This window comes from Lampetra planeri, chromosome 64, assembly GCF_965212315.1.
Source record: "Lampetra planeri chromosome 64, kcLamPlan1.2.h2, whole genome shotgun sequence".
Lineage (NCBI taxonomy): Eukaryota > Metazoa > Chordata > Hyperoartia > Petromyzontiformes > Petromyzontidae > Lampetra > Lampetra planeri.
This window is the reverse complement of record NC_136170.1, coordinates 1,443,400-1,462,096: the sequence shown is the minus strand read 5'-3', so window position 1 is coordinate 1,462,096 and position 18,697 is coordinate 1,443,400. Positions and strand designations below refer to the sequence as shown.

The window sequence follows — 18,697 nt, the reverse complement described above, 5'->3', positions numbered from 1 at the left end:
TTCTGCCTCCCGAACTCGTGTGATTTTTTTTTTCAAATCCAACGAACATCCGGCGTTTGGGAAAAGGGAGACAAAGGCGGCTGAGCATGCACGGATGCTGGTTACACCACCGCAGATCACTGCGCAGGCCTTGTGAGCGTGTACGCGTGAGTCTTAACAGAATGTACATATATATATATATACACACACACGTGTAGCCTGAAGCTGGGTCCACAGCTGAGCGATCAATTGAACAACCCCAAATTGTTCCAGAAACCCGTAAAACTCAATCGCCCGCAACTGCTTTGTCCACATATGGGCGATTAGTTGCGGAGTAAGCACGTGGTGTCTGGGCGTGGCTAAGATGTCTGGTCACGCCCACTGATGCATAGCCCCGCCCCTTCTCCGTGTAGCTCCACCCCTACCCAACCCAGCCTCCGCCAATGTGAAGATCGCAGCGACCAATCACAGCCCGCACACGTGGCCGTGATGAATAACGTCAACAGATCGCTTGTTCACGTACTCGTACGTCATCGGATTTTATTTCTATTCCGTTCTGATGACATACTTCGACGTAACAGAACCGGAACAATAAAAAAACTCTAATAAAATAACTTTATAGGTACCGAGGCTCCTACGAGGCCATGCGGGAGGGCGCGTGGCACAGTTTTGACGCGAGCTATCGTAAAGTGCGGTCGTGTCGCTACATCTTCTTGGTTCTTTCGGTAAAGGCACGTAGAAGGGAAGTAATAAAATAATAAAAATAAAACATAATAAAATAATTCTCACGACGTTTCGGCCACAACGCAAGCAGCCGTCCTCAGGTGAAGAACAGGTCTGTCGGAGAGACAGCGTCTGAATGAAACACCACCCTTCCAACCCAGCTTAAATATACGCTGCCAAGCTTGGTGGTGTTTCATTCAGACGCTGTCTCCCCGACAGACCTGGTCTTCACCTGAGGACGGCTGCTTGCGTTGTGGCCGAAACGTCGTGAGAATTATTTTATTATGTTTTATTTTTATTATTTTATTACTTCCCTTCTACGTGACTTTACCGAAAGAACCAAGAAGATGAATCCCTGCAGTCACGAAAGCTTTAACTCGAAATTTAACGTGTCGCTACAGTTCTCTGCGGTGAGTACGACGTCCTGAACGGTAACACTCTGCAACTTGCAGACGTCTCGGAGAGGGGTTAACATTCCGCTTGTTTACCCAGGAAAGCCTCACTGGGATGCAGCCTGCATGCGTGGCAGCGCAACTTATTTTTCTGGAGGGCGCCTCTGCCAAAGTTTCCCGCAGTACAGGCAACTGAAGTTGCATGCAACCGTGCAACCAAAGTTGTATGCAACCGATCGCTCAAGGTGTGGACCCGGCCATAAGGCAAAAGTGCAACGCAAGTTCGATAATAACGACAAGAACAAAGCCCTGTAACGTAACAAACACAAAAGTGCATACCGTATATTTTTCTTCCCCCCCAAACAAAGTTGAGGCGCAACTCCGTCGAAAAGCATCAGTAGTTTTTTTTGTTTTGTCGTCCCGTCAAATTTGCATCCGCAAACAAATGCATCGTCATCGTTATCAACAACGGCAGCGGCAGCAGCAAAAGATATCTGAAGCGGCTCCTGCTAAGAGCGTCGCCGGATTTGACGACCGGGACAACGGCGGCTCATCCACGTCGCCTGGCATGCATCTGGAAGAGTGAGAGATTATTGTTTGCGAGCGGCACTTTTGCGACGGGCTTACCGCGAAACCCACAGCAAGCACAGCGGCCTTTGAATAATTTCCTGCTTCGTGTAAAATATCCGTATAATATATTGTCGTATTTTTTTTTTCCATTTTCATCTTTTTTACTTGAAATATGTCTGCTGTCTAACAGTGTACATCATTCTCAATAATTATTATAATAATTAACAAACACTACCCGCCCGCCGCCGAGACTTAAAACCGAAGTAGTGCTATATTTGTGCATGTGACTCTTATGATCAATATTACATCGTTATTAGTAATGATGATGTCGTTATTATTAAGCGATTGTATGTTATATTTAAATATACTTATCGTTGATAGTTTCATACACGCGCGCGAGCGGATTCTGTTACCACGGCATCTTTACAACCCCCGGTGGAGATAGAGGAGAGAACGAGCCTGGCCACGTGCTCCGCTAACGGCCTAAAAATACATTTACAGAAAGAAAGGAATCAAATGCGGCACCGTTTATGCCTCCGTCTCTCCGCGCAATCCGAGCGTTTAGTTTTAGTTTTTTTTTGCCCACGTCTGCACGGCACCCTCTGGGAGCGCGTCGTTTGAGCCGCACCGCAACATCCTCCCGCGCCACCCACGAGGATTATTCTCGAGCGCGAATATTTGGCTGCTGCTGTTACAAATAAAGATTTCCCACGCGATGGCACGAGCCCCCCACTTGTCGCCGAGCCGTCGTTTTTTGTTTCGATGGGTCAGGAAAAAAAAAGAAAGAGACGCGGCTCAGCGGGGGGGAAAAACAATTGTGGCGGTTAAATTTCGATTTAAAGCTTTCGTGACTGCAGGGATTCATCTTCTTGGTTCTTTCGGTAAAGTCACGTAGAAGGGAAATAATAAAGTAATAAAAATAAAACATAATAAAATGCAATTCTCACGACGTTTCGGCCACAACGCAAGCAGCCATCCTCAGGTGAAGAACAGGTCTGTCGGAAAGACAGCCCTGTTCAAGCCTGGGGGTGTTCATTCAGACGCTGTCTTTCCGACAGACCTGTTCGTCACCTGAGGACGGCTGCTTGCGTTGTGGCCGAAACTTCGTGAGAATTGTATTTTATTATGTTTTATTTTTATTATTTTATTATTTTATTATTTCCCTTCTACGTGACTTTCCGAAAGAACCAAGAAGATGATTTGTGACAGTAGTTAATAGTTGAAGAAAGAGCTTAAATAGTGTAAGAAATGTACGTATTTATTTTGATGTGCGGTAGGAGGCGTATCATTCGATTAAATTATTTATCCTCAATAATTTTCTCATTCGGTATGTCGGTAAAGTCACGTAGGTAAAAAATAAAAATAAAAATTTTATTTTTTACCTACGTGACTTTACCGGTAAAGAAAGTTTTACCTACGTGACTTTACCGAAAAAACCTAAGAATACGAATCCTTGCAGTCACGAAAGCTTCAAATCTAAAATTATTTTCTCGGCAACCGACGGCGATGATGATTTGGAGTCGTTTGCCGACGCAGCTTCGCCGCTCTGTAACCGGAGTAGAAACCGATGGAACGTGAGCGACGCCGTGTTCTGGCATCCGGTGAGCACGCCGGCTGGCGCCATCGTCGCTGCTACAGACCTGGGTTCACAACCAAGTCCAGGCAGCTCCTGTGGCAGGCCGAGTTGATGGTCCGAGACCGAGCGGCGAGAGAGGTCCCAATTGGCGATTACCAAATAGCCGCTCCCGACGAGACAAACTTGGACAAATCCTCGAGAGACGGTGGTGGTTCCGAGTGGGGGGGCGGGGGGGGGGCGGGGGGGAAGGAAGGCGGGGGGGGGGCGGGGGGGGGCGGGGGGGGGCGGGGGGGGCGGGGGGGGGGGAGGCCCAGGGCGGTGAATTCAAAAACGCGGAGCCGGCAATGCTGAGCAGCTGAGATTGCAGCGGTGAGTTTGGCGTTGACGGTGCGGCGTGGGGGGGGACGCGTGGCACGGCGTCGCGCCCCCCCCCCCCCCACCGCAGCCGTGCCATTTGGTTCGGCCTTTGCTGTCGCCAGGGGGACGTCGCAGCGTGTTGAAGGCACGCGCTGGACAGGGCGACGATGCGCGGAGACGCACGGACGGACGGACACACGGCGAGACTGGGCTGCGTTCGAATGCCCCCGCACGCCTCTGCGGTTCCGGCAACTGACGTGCGAACGGACCGGGTTACGCCGCACGGGCGCATGCTCACTGCGGGGGCAGTGCGGGGGATGAGTCGTACGGACGGAGATCCATCCGCGACATCCGCGTGGGCCGTGTTTGTTTGGATGGCTGAGTATCCTCTGGGTGTCTTGAGTGACTGGTGGATTTGGCTCGGTTCTGGGTAGCTCTCGGGGTGACTGTCTGGCAGGCAGGCTGGGTGACTGACCTGGGGGCTAGCCGGCTGGCTGGCTGGCTGGCCGGCTGGGTGCCTGGGTGGGTGAGTGAATGGTCGGTCAGCCAGAAAGCCGGGTGGTTGGCTGATTGTCTGTCTGGCTGGGTGATTGTCTATCTGGGTGAGCGATTGGCTGGGTGAGTGTGGGATTGGATGAGTGCCTATCTGAGTGTCTGTCGAGTGCCTATCTGAGTGTCTGAATGAGTGTCTGGCTCAGTGCGTGGCTGAGTATCTGACCGAGTGTCTGTCTGTCTGCCTGAGTGTGGGATTGAGTGTCTGTCTGCCTGAGTGTGTGATTGAGTGTCTGTCTGCCTGAGTGTCTCTCCGGCTGAGTAGCGTGGCCGGCCTTTGGCAGCAGCAGCAGCAGCAGTCCACTCCGCGTGGCCCTCCTCACGCCCTCTTGGCCGGTGTGGCCGGGGTCTGTGCCACAGCACCACCACCAGCACCACCACCACCACCACCACCACCGCCACCACCACCACCGCCGCCACCGCCACCACCACCACCGCCGCCACCGCCGCCACCGTACGAGGTGGAGCAGTGCGGCCCCTCGGCGCCTCCGAGCGCCCCCCCCTCCGACTCCTCCCCTCCGTCGTCTCCGCCGCCGCCACCGACAGCACCCCCGCAGCTCGAACTGCTGCCTCCGTTGTTGTCGGCGTGAGAGCGCCGGGGTTGTTGTTGTTGTTGGTGGTGGTGCACCGGCGTCCCCCCCGTGCCCGGAGCGCCCCGGCCATTGCTCCGCTCATCTACGGTGGGGGGAGCGGGGGAGGGGAGGGGGAGCGGGGGAGGGGAGGGGGAGTGGGGGAGAGGAAGGGAGGTTCCACGATTATTATCATTAAACAATTATTTCGATTTAAAGCTTTCGTGACTGCAGGGATTCATCTTCTTGGTTCTTTCGGTAAAGTCACGTAGAAGGAAATAATAAAATAATACAAATATTATGTTTTATTTTCATTATATAAAAAACATTATGTTTAATTTTAATTATTTCCCTTCTACGTGACTTTACCGAAAGAACCAAGAAGATAAACAATTATTGTTATTAAACTATTAACTATTTAACTGATCTTATTTGACCACGTAGCTCTTTTTCAGAAGTGACCTGGCGTCACAAATGATGGCTCAGCCAAGTGGCCTCGTCATCTTCATCATCATCACGTGGAAATTTATAGAAGGAGCCAAACACTCTTAACGCGCGGTGGTGGTGGTGATGTTGATTCTAATTGTGGAGGGGGAAAACTATTGTCATTGTAGTGCGTATTTAATGTGGCGCTGCACTCTGATGTTGTAGGAGTGTTGTTATAACAATTAGTGTTGTTATAACAATCCTATATTTATTTAAAGTTGCGCATTTTGATGTGACGTCACATTTCTCAACCCCCCCCCCCCTCGTCACACATCGTCACAAATGTCTGACCCCACCCCCCCCCCCAGGTGCGTGACGTCATTTATGGACGGCCCCACAGCAATGAAGGATTTTTTTTTTTTTAACCAGCGCATCGGCCGGAGGTGACGTCGCTTCCGCCCACTCACCGCTCAGCTGCTGTACGCACGGCTGGTCATGGGAGTGGACCAGCTGCGCCTGGATCACCTCCACCACCTTGCGGAACCTCCGGTTGGGTCCTGCGTGGCCACACGGGGGGAGGAGGGGGCGGGGAGGTGGGGGGCGAAGGGTGATCCCCACGCGGCAGACGAACCCCCGAGCTCCAACGACGTTCATTCGTGTCTGCGAGTAGCCAGGAGGCGTTGGTGACATCAGGCGTGCGTGGGGGCGATGTCCTAAGTCGGGTGTACGACACGGTTTCTCGCATCTACGAGAAGTACGTGGTTCTCCGTTGGCTTGAGCGGCGCGTGTGTGCTTCCATATGGTATGTACGTTGAATTTCTTTCGCACCGTACGTAGCCAACCGTGCTTATAGGTGCGGGGAGAAGGACAACAGACTAAACACTAAGATCAGTTCTAAAGGAATGAGTTTGTCGATCGAGATGAAGATTTAAAGGTGCACAACTCCAGTGGCTTGCTAACATCGGAAGGGAAGAGCGTTCCAGACGGCCGCAGAAGGGCATCCGAGAGCGCCGCGCGGCGATGCGGTGACCGCCACCGCCTTCGTGCAACGGCTCAGCTCAAAGCCGCCGCTGCTGCGGCTGCTGCGTGTTGATGGTTTACGCCCCTTGACGAGATCAGCAAGGTATCGTGCCCAGAGGTCGCAAACGGGTATCGGGTACCCGATTGCGACCTCTGGGATGAAGCCATGTTGCAGGCGCGGGTGGGTTGATTCTTGGAACTTGAATTGTGAGAAGAGACAAGACGTTGGGAAATGATTGACAAACGGTTACTCACCAGTGCCTCACGGCCTACCCGTACCCGTACCCGTACCCGTACCCGGCCGCACCAGGGTTGCAAACAGGTACCCGTACCCGTACCCGGCCGGGTACGGGTAGCCGGGTATCGGGTAGGGTACGGGTATCGGGTACCCGGTTGCGACCTCTGATCGTGCCGCATTGGGGGCAAGCGCTCTGTGGACAATGAGCGCGACCTTTCACAGTTCTCATGCGCCCGTTGTATGTTCGGCACGCGGAAGGGCGACGCAGCACACGGGATAAACGGTGGTCTTCGTGGAAATCACGGGGTAGCCGCCCAAGGGAAATGGATTGGATGGGGCTGCCCATCACTGTGTATATTTGTATGAGGGGCAAAGGCTTGGGTTGGGGGTCAGAGTTCACCTGAGATGAGGGTAAAGGTCACGGAGTAAATTCCCTCCTTGTGGCCAGACCCTCCGCCGGCGAAGGTGATGTCAACCTGCAGCAAAGACAAAGATCCCCCGTGCAGCCTCATCAGCCTGCTGGGGCAAGTGCTGCTAGCGAACAGCTATGAAGGCCGGAACGACACGCGATGGGGTGGGGTGGCTAGCACCACGCCCGGCCACCTTTGTCTCCCCAGTGGCGATGTTTGAGCACCAGACCAGATGCTCATTTGAGGCCGAGTCGACCTAGGGGATGCCCGGTACCGATTAAGATATTCATCACTGGCATGTATTCATCACACTCACCCACTCTCCAACTCGCTCAGCCACCCACTCACCACACTGCAGATCACCTCACTGCTCCACTTTGGAATTCACTCTCCCAACATCGTCATCGTCGTCTCTCTAGCCCCGAGCTCTTACGTAAACAACAACAACAACAACAAAAAACCACCTCGCCCATTTAGCACGTTACAGTTTTTTACTTTCAACTTTCGTGACTGCAGTGGGGGGGGGGGGGGTGGCACGTGCCCCCCCCCCCCAATGATCCGATCGAAATCCCTCATTTCGATCGGATCATTATGGTCTATTAGTAATAAATCGGCATTTTGCGACCCCCACTGCCACCGTGTAGCATATTATTACGTGCCAGGGACTCAATGAGATGATAGGACAATAGTCTGAGTCCATAATTGGCGATAAGTAACGGCAAAGCGGTTATAAGTGACTCACAGAATTGCGCACAGTTGCGTATACAGGACACGACTTCCCTGAAGGCATTCACCTTCAGCGAGCGCGATGCCGATCACACAACGCGGTTCAAATTCGACCCTCCATCGCCGCACACGCGTCGAATAAAAATCAAGGGACAAGTCCTTACTTACTAACAACTCCTTACTTATAATTGTTTTTTTTACCCTTCTATCTGGCAACAAACCTGACACCTTTTTTAGACTAGGCTCTAAGGAAAGCTGTCTCGGGTGTGGACCAATCAACTTCAAGGACAGTGCACATTATCAGAGTTATGTTTTATGTTTGCATTATGACTGCAGGTATTGTGGTCTATGAAAACATGACTCCTTGTAAAAAAAAAGGTGTCAGTTTTGTTGCCAGATAGAAGGGTAAAAAAAAACAATTCTCATATTTTCTTTTTTACTGGCAAATGAGGTTCCAATGGTGTAAAAAACTCCTTACTTAGTAACAACTCCTTACTTAGTAACAACTCCTTACTTACTAACAACTCCTTACTAACAACTCCTTACTTACTAACAACTCCTCTATCATGTTTCATTGCTGGAGGGGTTGCCCCCCCTACCTAAAAATCCTGGCTCCGCCATTGAATGCAGGAATTCAAATTCTTTGATTCTTTCGGTAAAGTCACGTAGAATATAAAGAAGAAAAAATAACCACGAAGTTTTGATCGCAACACAAGCGGTCATCATCGGGAAAAGGATGACGACCTCTTGTGTTGAGATCAAGACAACGTGGTTATTTTTTTTTATTCTACGTGACTTTACCGAAAGAACTAAAGAATAGCACGTTCATCTATTTACAGCACCCTAATCTCTTTACAACATCAACTTGCCGATGGACAGCTGTATTGGGATACTTGCACACAGTAGAATGGATGGGTATGTGGACAGATGTACACCTGGGTAGATAGGGGGACATTTTGAGCATATTTGCCACGCTCACTCACACTCGCTCACTCGGGGTGAGGGGAGAGGGGGCTGGGAGGGTGGGGGTGGAGGGGGTGGAGGGGGGAGGGGGCTGGGAGGGTGGGGGTGGAGGGGCTAGGGGGGGTGTGGGGGGTGGGGGTGGAGGTGGAGGGGGTGGAGGGGGGTGGGTGGGGGTGTAGGGGGGTGGATCAGACGTTTGAGTGCCACGCCCTCTCACCTGGAACTTGACTGGTTTCTGGAAGACGACGGGGCTTCCCGTGCACTTGTACTCGGCGCGGAAACTCGCCTGTGACACCACGCTGTGGCTCAGGCTGGGGATCTGCGGCACAAAGACAAAGATGCCCCGTGTAGCCTTGAGCGACTGTTGGGGCAAGTGCTGTTAGAGGGTAGCAGCACCCGCGAAGGCCGGCGCACGAGGCGGGTGGGGGCAAGCGCCATGCCCACTCACACTCGCGCTCACCCACGCACTCACTCACCCACGCACTCACTCACCCACTCGCTCACTCACACTCACTCACACACTCGCTCGCTCACTCACACGCTCACCCACACGCTCACTCACGCACTCACTCACACGCTCACCCACGCGCTCACTCACACGCTCACCCACGCGCTCACTCACACTCGCTCACACTCACTCACACACTCACACACTCACTCACACACACACTCACACGCGCTCACCCACGCGCTCACCCACACGCTCGCTCACCCACGTGTCACTCACGCTCGCTCACCCACGCGCTCACTCACACTCACTCACTCACTCGCTCACTCACACTCGCTCACCCACGCGCTCACTCACACTCGCTCACTCACACTCACCCATTCGCTCACCCAGGCACTCACACACACTCGCTCACCCACGCGCTCACTCACACTCGCTCACCCACACTAGCTCACCCACACTAGCTCACCCACACTAGCTCACCCACACTAGCTCACCCACACTAGCTCACCCACACTAGCTCACCCACACTAGCTCACCCACACGCTCACTCAGGGTGAGGGGGCCGGGGGGGTGGGGCTAGGGGGGGAGTGGTGGGGGAGGGGGTGGAGTGACTGGGTGGGGGTGAGGGTGTAGCGGGAGGGGGGTGAGGGGTGTGGGGGTGGGGGGGGTGAGGGTGCAGGGGGGTGGGGGTGGAGGGGGCTGGAGGGTGGGGGAGGAGAGGCTAGGGGGGGTGTGGAGGGGGGTGGGGGTGGAGGGGGTGAGGGTGCAGGGGGGTGGGGGTGGAGGGGGCTGGAGGGTGGGGGAGGAGGGGCTAGGGGGGGTGTGGGGGGGGGGTGGAGGGGGTGGGGGTGGAGGTGGAGGGGTGGAGGGGGGTGTGGGGGTGAGGCCCTCACAGACAGGAAGGCGTGCACGAGGTCGGCCTTGATGGAGCTGATAGGTTTGTCCCGCACCACCACTAGGACCTGCTCCTCCCGCTCGGCGCCGATGAAATTACCGAACCACGAGCGCTTGGCCAGCCTGCGGCGACACCGCAACCACCACGACAACCACAGCAGCCACAACAACAACCACGACAATCAAGTAGGATCACAGCAGCAGCAGCAACACGACTCGCTACATAATGGAGGTTTTGTTGGCTTAGATTGCGTATAAATATATAAACGTGTCGTGAAACCCGCCACCAGCCGACACAGCCAACTAGTAAGGTTTGTCACGGAAACAGAACGTGGTCAATTCACCGGTTGCGTGTTGGAGAGCAAAACCACGACATTGATCAAATCTGAGTACCACGTTTCGCCAGTAATTACAACCGGCACCATCAGGCGACAGCCAGAGTTTGTTGGAGAAGTCCCCCTGTTTCGTTCCTTAAATAGAGGCGTAGGTGTGATGACGTCGCTCGTGCGCTCCCCTTGCGTGAAGTCTTAGACGACTCACTACCTTCACCATTGGAACCTCATTTGCCAGTAAAAAATATGATAATTGGTTTTTTACCCTTCTATCTGGCAACAAAACTGACACCATTTTTTTTACAAAGAGTCATGTTTGCATAGACCACAATACCTGCCTTTTGGCGTCATCTGGTCCAACCCATGCGAGACTAGGCTCTAAGGAAAGCTGTCTCGGGTGTGGACCAATCAACTTCAAGGACAGTGCACATTATCAGAGTTATGTTTTTTGTTTGCATTATGACTGCAGGTATTGTGGTCTGTGCAAACATGACTCCTTGTAAAAAAAAAAGGTGTCAGTTTTGTTGCCAGATAGAAGGGTAAAAAAACAATTATCAGACTCACTACCTTGTCCACCTCCTCTTCAACCTCCCCCCCACCTCCTCTCCGCACCGACCAGCCGGGCCAAGGTCACTGCCGAGCGTTGTTTCACCGATTTATCGGAGACACTGAATTGCACCGCGCCTCCTCCCCCCTGGCTTATTTAGCGACAAGTTGAGGCTTGGTGAAGTCCAGGGGTGGGTGCTTCAAGAAACACTCGTGGGAATTTGCAACGACAACGCCGCAGTAAATGTGCTGCCCTCCGAGCTCTGGAGACCACCTGGAGAAGATTCCAGGCGCGCGTTGACAACGATGGCGAACAAGTGGGAGACTCGTTGACGTTTTGAAGCTAATTAACATTTACATTTGTTATCGTGTTACAGTGTTTCATTATCCGTTATTTTTCCATGTGAGTGTTAATATTTTTTTGAAGCACCCTGCATTGAACACTGAGCGGCGGTGACGTCACAACGGCGCTCGTGCCAGGCTAGGTGCACTTTTGAGGCCGTCACCTGAAAGTGTGAAGGGTTTCGCCGCTGGCAGGAGGAGGTCACGGGGCAGACCCCGGGTGTTAAGGGTTTAGTTGACCGAGACGAATGACAGGTCCACACGCGCACACATGCACGCACGCACGCACACGCGCGTACACACACATAGCTAAACAAGGCACACACAGACATACGCGGACAGACACAGACATGCAAACAGGCACACAAAGGACAACGAAGATAAAGACTCCCCGTGTAGCCTTAACAGACTGTTGGGGCAAGTGCTGTTTAGCGAGCACCACACCCGACCGCCTTTGTCTCCCCAGTGGCAATGTTTACATATCACACCAGGTACTCATTTGAGGCCGAGTCGACCGAGGGGAGGCCCAGGACCGTGTTCAGATAATCGTCACCGGTGTTGGCCGTGAGCGGGAATCGAACTCGGGCCGCTGAATTCCGTAGCGCGGCACGCTAACCGCTGTGCCACCGCTCCCCATGTACACACACGTGACACACAGACACGTGACACACAGACACGTGACACACACACAAACACGTGACACACACACGACACACAGACACGTGACACACACACAAACACGTGACACACACACGACACACAATGTGCTTTGGGAGCGACACTCACTCGGGCGAGGAGTCCGGGGTGAGGCCTGACATCTCTTCCTGCGTGGGAACTGTGGGGACACGCGGCGCAATCACATTGCAATCACATCGCAATCACATCGCAACCACCGCAACCACCGCAGTCACATCGCAACCACTCACCTACCTGCCCACCCACTCACCTACCTGCCCACCCACCCGCCCGCCCACCCACTCACCTACCTACCCACCCACCCGCCAAGCCACTCGCCCACCGAACTCGCCCACCGAACTCGCCGCCCGCCCACCTTGCAGCTTCCTGCGGTGGAAGCGCGGCGATCCCAGGAAGGTGTGCTTGAACGAGTGCAGCCGGTTCCTCCAGAGCGCCCCTCCGCCCCCGCCGGCGCCCACGCTGGGGCTGGAGGGGGGGGTGTTGGCCGGGGACAGCGCCTGCAGGGGGCTGTCGGAGCCTCCGCCGCCGCAGCCGCCCCCGCCGCCGGCGGCGGCAAGCGCCGGCTGGCCGTGCGGAGTCAGCGGCGCGTGCGCCGGGCTCCCCGGGGAGGGCAGCAGCGTCACCTGCGGCAACACAAACCGCGGGATGACGCCGGCAGAGAAGGCCGCTCCGCCGCTGGCAGCCGCGGCGGCCGCGGCGGCGGCCGAGGCTTTCTTGCGGCCTAGCGGCGGCAGGGAGAGACGCAGCGGGGGGCCCCGCGTCCCTTCGACGGAGGAGGAGGAGGCGTTGCGCGACGAGCCGGGGGGCCCCGTCCTGGCGCCGGGGCCCCCGACGGTTGGAGGAGCCGAGGAGGGCCCAGGTGACGACGAGGGACGGGCGGAGGTCGTGGTGGTGGCGGCGCTGGCGGGAGACGCCGGAGGGGATTCGCCGTTGACGTCCGGCTCGGAGAGGCTCTGAGATTTCTCCCAAATGTCGGGGGACAGGTGGGGTTTCCAGAAGGGCTGGGACCGAGGTAAAAGCAGCGGTGGTGGTGGCGGTGTTGAGGTTTTTTTTGGCGGGGGGAGGGGATTTGTTTTGTCGGTGCCGGGGCGGGGGGGTCAGGGTTAAGGAGGTCAAGGGGTTCGGCGTGCGTCCGTGCGTCCGTGCGTGGTAAGTGCGCCGGCCGGCGGAGGGGAGGGGAAAAAAAACGATTTGAATGCATTCCAGGGTGGCGTGGCAGGAAAGTGCGGTCAGAATCGAGGCCGAATGAATGGGGAGGGGGGGGAGAGAAAGTGGCAAACGGGTGGACAGACCGGGGGGGGGGGGGGGGTGGGGGGGGGTTGGTGAAGCACAGTGTGGGGTTTGTTTGGTGGTAAATTAAGCGGAACAATACAGGAGGAGGAGGAACGGAGGAGGAGGAATGGGAGACATGGAGAGTGAGGTTAGATCCATGGAGCGCGCCGATGGGATAATAAGAATAATTTAAAAATGAAACGTGGAGATGGAACCGCGGCCCTCGCGACTCCCGGCACCACGCGAAGGTTCCCGGGGTGACGCGACGCCGACCTTCTCCGGCGGAAATTCCACGTTGCTCGGACAGGTTCATCGATAACACACGCATCACGATAGACTCAGCACCGTCCCATAGACTCAGCACTGCCCCATAGACTAAACACTGCACCATAGACTCAACACTGCACCATAGACTCAACACTGCACCATAGACTCAACACTGCCCCACAGACTCAACACTGCCCCATAGACTCAACACTGCCCCATAGATTCAACACTGCCCACAGACTCAACACTGCCCACAGACTCAACACTGCCCCATAGACTCAACACTGCCCCATAGACTCAACACTGCCCACAGACTCAACACTGCCCGTAGACTCAACACTACGCATAGCATCAACACTGCCCATAGACTCAACACTGCACCATAGACTCAACACTGCACCATAGACTCAACACCGCCCCATAGACTCAGCACCGCCCCATAGACTCAATACCGCACCATAGATTCAACACTGCCCCATAGACTCAGCACTACCCATAGACTCAACACCGCACCATAGATTCAACACTGCCCATAGACTCAACACTGCCCATAGACTCAGCACCGCCCCATAGACTCAACACTGCCCATAGATTCAACACTGCCCCAGACTCAACACTGGCCCATAGACTCAACACTGCCCCAGACTCAACACTGGCCCATAGACTCAACACTGCCCATAGACTCAACACTGCACCAGACTCAACACTGCCCCAGACTCAACACTGGCCCATAGACTCAACACTGCACCATAGACTCAACACTGCACCATAGACTCAACACTGCCCATAGACTCAACACTGCCCCAGTACATGAAGCAGTCCCCCTCCTTAACCTCGTTCCGTTCCTCTCTCAAAGCCTCACCACCTCTTCTCCATCATTGCCCACTCTCCCTCCTCATCCCTCCCCTCACCCCTCCACTTCTTCCCTGCCCTCCCCCACCCTCACCCAACCCCTTTGCACGGCGCTGCCATCAAAAGAATTATGGTAATTGTACTGGTTATTTTAACTACGTTACAAAGGGGCTCTATAAATATAAAATAAGAGAACGACGCCAATTATTTTATGGAAATTATTTTGACTTCGCTGGACGGAGGGAGCTCTGGGTTTACTCTCCAACACACCGGTGGTGCTGAACTCGTAACGAATTGGCACGTTCTGTTTACGTGACAACCCCTTACTGATCGCCTGTGTCGGCTGGTGGCGGTTTAAGCGGCACATCAATATTCACGCGATCTAACCCCCCAAAAAAAAGCCTCTATAACGGAGCTCCCGCTAGAAACAATAATATATTTATTTATTCTTTGGCGTTCGTCCGGCTGACTCCGCGCGGATCTTTACCTTGGGACTGCTGATGGGACTGGAGGCCAAACACGAGGAGGCTCCACTCACGGAGCGAGACCTGCCGACGAGAAACGCGCACACACGCACACAAAGTCACAGATGCCCCCCCCCCCACCCCAGCACCCCAGTATAGCCTCACAACAGAGTGTCGGGGCAAGTGCCACGACCTCCTGCATACCAGGCGAGGGAGTTAACATCTCATAGCCACCACGGGCACCCGACCGTCCCTACGTGATGCCACAGTAGTGGCTAAGCACCGCTACACGTGGGGCGGCCTGCCGGCTTCCGTTCCGCTCATGATGCCGGCGGCCATGCCGGGTGGCAGAGGGCCCTCACAACGACAACACAACTCTGGGCGCCGGGTTCCGTTTGTTCCAACGTCGGGCGTGACGACGACGACACCAGAGAGCGAGAGAGCGAGAAAGCGAGAGAGAGATCAAGAGCAAGAGAGAGAGCGAGAGAGAAAGCCGAGCGTGAAATCTTTTGTGAAATCTTTCATTTCAAAAAGGGGGGGGGGGGGTTTACATAAAGCAAAGCAAAAAAAACGAAATGATGAACGAAGCAAAGTGCCGACTCCACCGAACATCTTCTTGTTTCCTCTGATCGTAAAAAAGAGAGAAAACGAGAGAGAGAGAGAAAGTGAAAAAGTGAGAGTGAGATAGAGCGAGAGAGAGAGCGAGTAAGCAAGAGAGTGAGCGAGAGAGTGAGCGAGAGAGTGAGCGAGAGAGTGAGCGAGAGAGTGAGCGAGAGAGTGAGCGAGAGAGTGAGCGAGAGAGTGAGCGAGAGAGTGAGCGAGAGAGAGAGCGAGTAAGCGAGAGAGTGAGCGAGAGAGTGAGCGAGAGAGAGAGCGAGAGCGAGAGAGTGAGCGAGAGAGTGAGCGAGAGAGTGAGCGAGGGAGCGAGAGAGTGAGCGAGAGAGTGAGCGAGAGAGTGAGCGAGAGAGTGAGCGAGAGAGTGAGCGAGAGAGTGAGCGAGAGAGAGAGCGAGAGAGTGAGCGAGAGAGTGAGCGAGGGAGCGAGAGAGTGAGCGAGAGAGAGAGCGAGAGAGAGAGCGAGAGAGTGAGCGAGAGAGTGAGCGAGAGAGTGAGCGAGAGAGAGAGCGAGAGAGTGAGCGAGAGAGTGAGCGAGAGAGTGAGCGAGGGAGCGAGAGAGTGAGCGAGAGAGAGAGCGAGAGAGAGAGCGAGAGAGAGAGCGAGAGAGTGAGCGAGAGAGTGAGCGAGAGAGTGAGCGAGGGAGCGAGAGAGTGAGCGAGAGAGAGAGCGAGAGAGAGAGCGAGAGAGTGAGCGAGAGAGTGAGCGAGAGAGTGAGCGAGAGAGTGAGCGAGAGGGAGAGAGCAAGAGAGAGCGAGCTGCACCTCTGCCCGTGCTGCGCCATCTGCAGGGCGCGCCGCGCCGTCACGGGCGAGCCGTCGCGCTCCGTCACGCTCAGCACCTCCATGGACTTCTGCTCGGGGCGCCACTTGCCCTGGCGGTGCAGCAGCAGCGAGTCGACCCGCTTGCGCGGGGGGTCTCCAGGCGGCGCGCAGACGACACGGAGACACGACGGACGCGCTCAGACACGCGGAGACGACACGGGGACACGACGGATGCGCTCAGACACGCGGAGACGAGACAGGGACACGACGGACGCGCTCAGACACGCGGAGACGACACGGAGACACGACGGACGCGCTCAGACACGCGGAGACGACACGGAGACACGACGGACGCGCTCAGAGACGCGGAGATACCACAGGGAGACGCAGAGACACAAACATGGAGATGTGGATAGAGACACAGAGACACACTCAGAGACACGGAGACACGGAGACACCACGGGGAGACACAGACGCAGAGACACAAACATGGAGATGTGGATAGAGACACAGAGACATGGACATGCTCAGAGACACGGAGACACGGGTGAATAGACAATGAAACGGAGATGTGGATACAGAGACACGGACATGCTCAGAGACGTGGAGACAGAGACATGGACACAGAGACGTAGAAACATTGAGACTCAGAGGTTGAGACTCTGAGACACAGTAAGTGTTCGTGATCGAGTCGGCGTGAGCGAGTGTGAGCGAGTGAGTTTGAGTCAGTGAGCATGAGCGAGCGTGAGTTAGCTAGCGAGTGTGAGTGTGAGTTAGCGAGTGTGAGTGAGTGTGAGTGAGTGTGAGCGAGTGTGAGTTAGTGAGCATGAGCGAGCGAGAGTTAACGAGCGTGCGTTAGCGAGTGTGAGCGAGCGAGCGCGAGTTAGCGAGTGAGAGTTAGTGAGTGTGAGTTAGCGAGTGTGAGTTAGCTAGCGTGAGTTGGCGAGCGTGAGCTGGTGAGTGAGTGTGAGCTAGCGAGTGAGCGAGTGTGAGCGAGTATGAGTGAGTGTGAGCGAGCGTGCTGCTGGTACCGATCTCGTTGCGCTGGGGGAGGTTCTCGTCCTCCTGGCTGGGGTAGCGCTCCTTGCGGTCGAGCAGCAGGAAGTAGATCATCTTCTCCTGGTTCTCCCTGCACCAGCGGCAGCACACGCAGCGCATGCACCGGCACCAGCACACGTAGGACCCGTGAGTTCCCGCTAGCATCTGCTAGCACCAGTGGGTGACCCGCTAGAATCCGCTAGTGCCCGTGAGTGACCCGCTAGTGCCTGCCAGTGACCCGCTAGTGCCCGCTAGTGCCCGTGAGTGACCCGCTAGTGCCTGCCAGTGACCCGCTAGTGCCCGCTAGTGCCCGTGAGTGACCCGCTAGTGCCTGCCAGTGACGCGCTAGTGCCCGCTAGTGCCCGTGAGTGACCCGCTAGTGCCTGCCAGTGACCCGCTAGTGCCCGCTAGTGCCCGTGAGTGACCCGCTAGTGCCTGCCAGTGACCCGCTAGTGCCCGCTAGTGCCCGTGAGTGACCCGCTAGTGCCTGCCAGTGACCCGCTAGTGCCCGCTAGTGCCCGTGAGTGACCCGCTAGTGCCTGCCAGTGACCCGCTAGTGCCCGCTAGCGCCAGTGAGTGACCCGCTAGTGCCCGCTAGTGCCCGTGAGTGACCCGCTAGTGCCCGCTAGTGTCCGTGAGTGACCCGCTAGTGCCCGTGAGTGACCCGCTAGTGCCCGCTAGCGCCAGTGAGCGCTAGTGCCCGTGACCCGCTAGTGATCCGCTAGTGCCCGCGAGTGACCCGCTAGAGCCCGCTAGCGCCAATGAGTGACCCGCTAGAGGCCGTGAGTGACCCGCTAGTGCCAGTGAGCGCGAGTGCCCGTGAGTGACCCGCTAGTGCCCGCGAGTGCCGGTGCGGGCGCTCACTGCGCGCACAGCAGGTCGTGCGTGAGCTTGTCGCGGTCACGGAAGCAGCCCAGCGAGTGCATGCAGTCGAGGACGTCCGGGTCCAGCGCCTCGGCGCCGGCGCCGCGAAGCGCCGCCGCACTCAGCGCCACGCGGCGCGGGGCCGGCCGCTCGGGCTCCGGCTCGTTCTTGATGCCCCTGCCGCGACAACGACACCACCAACGACAACACCAACAACAACAACAACAACGAACGATCAGCAATAACACCAACAATAACAACAACGACAACAAATGGTCAACAACGGCACCAACGACAACCAATCGACAACAACACCACCAACAACGATCAATAACAACAACAAACGATCAACAACAAAAACCGATCAACAACAACAAACGATAAAACAAACAAAATAACAACACCAACAACAAACGATTATTGTTATAATTATTTTTAAATGAGTTGTGTCCCTTGGTGGGGAATGGCACTGCATGACGCGCGTATGCGCGTGGAGGAGTGTGTGTGTGTCAGTGTGTGTGTGTCAGTGTGTGTCAGTGTGTGTCAGTGTGTGTGTCAGTGTGTGTGTCAGTGTGTGTGTGTCAGTGTGTGTCAGTGTGTGTGTATCAGTGTGTGTGTATCAGTGTGTGTGTCTGTGTGTGTCAGTGTGTGTGTCAGTGTGCGTGTCAGTGTGTGTGTCAGTGTGTGTGTCAGTGTGTGTCAGTGTGTGTGTCAGTGTGTGTCAGTGTGTGTGTCAGTGTGCGTGTCAGTGTGTGTGTGTCAGTGTGTATGTGGGGAGTGGGGAGCGGTGGTGTAGTGGT

At 55.4% G+C, this 18,697-nt stretch overlaps 1 protein-coding gene across 1 annotated transcript in view; it reads right to left on the bottom strand.

Annotated features, from left to right (window-relative positions):
* Nucleotides 1-3,296: 3,296 nt before the first annotated feature.
* Nucleotides 3,297-18,697, bottom strand: part of LOC144737049 (serine/threonine-protein kinase BRSK2-like) — a 34,354-nt gene continuing 18,953 nt past the window's right edge. Inside the window, exons 10-22 of the mRNA XM_078619698.1 lie at nt 17,898-18,074; nt 17,027-17,124; nt 15,996-16,149; nt 14,641-14,701; nt 12,118-12,385; nt 11,853-11,901; nt 9,846-9,969; nt 8,719-8,820; nt 6,803-6,878; nt 5,612-5,701; nt 4,585-4,824; nt 3,747-3,849; nt 3,297-3,333 (exon numbers count right to left, since the gene is read on the bottom strand). Coding sequence (XP_078475824.1) covers nt 3,297-3,333; nt 3,747-3,849; nt 4,585-4,824; nt 5,612-5,701; nt 6,803-6,878; nt 8,719-8,820; nt 9,846-9,969; nt 11,853-11,901; nt 12,118-12,385; nt 14,641-14,701; nt 15,996-16,149; nt 17,027-17,124; nt 17,898-18,074 — 1,579 coding nt within the window. The remainder of the gene's footprint in view (nt 3,334-3,746; nt 3,850-4,584; nt 4,825-5,611; nt 5,702-6,802; nt 6,879-8,718; nt 8,821-9,845; nt 9,970-11,852; nt 11,902-12,117; nt 12,386-14,640; nt 14,702-15,995; nt 16,150-17,026; nt 17,125-17,897; nt 18,075-18,697) is intronic.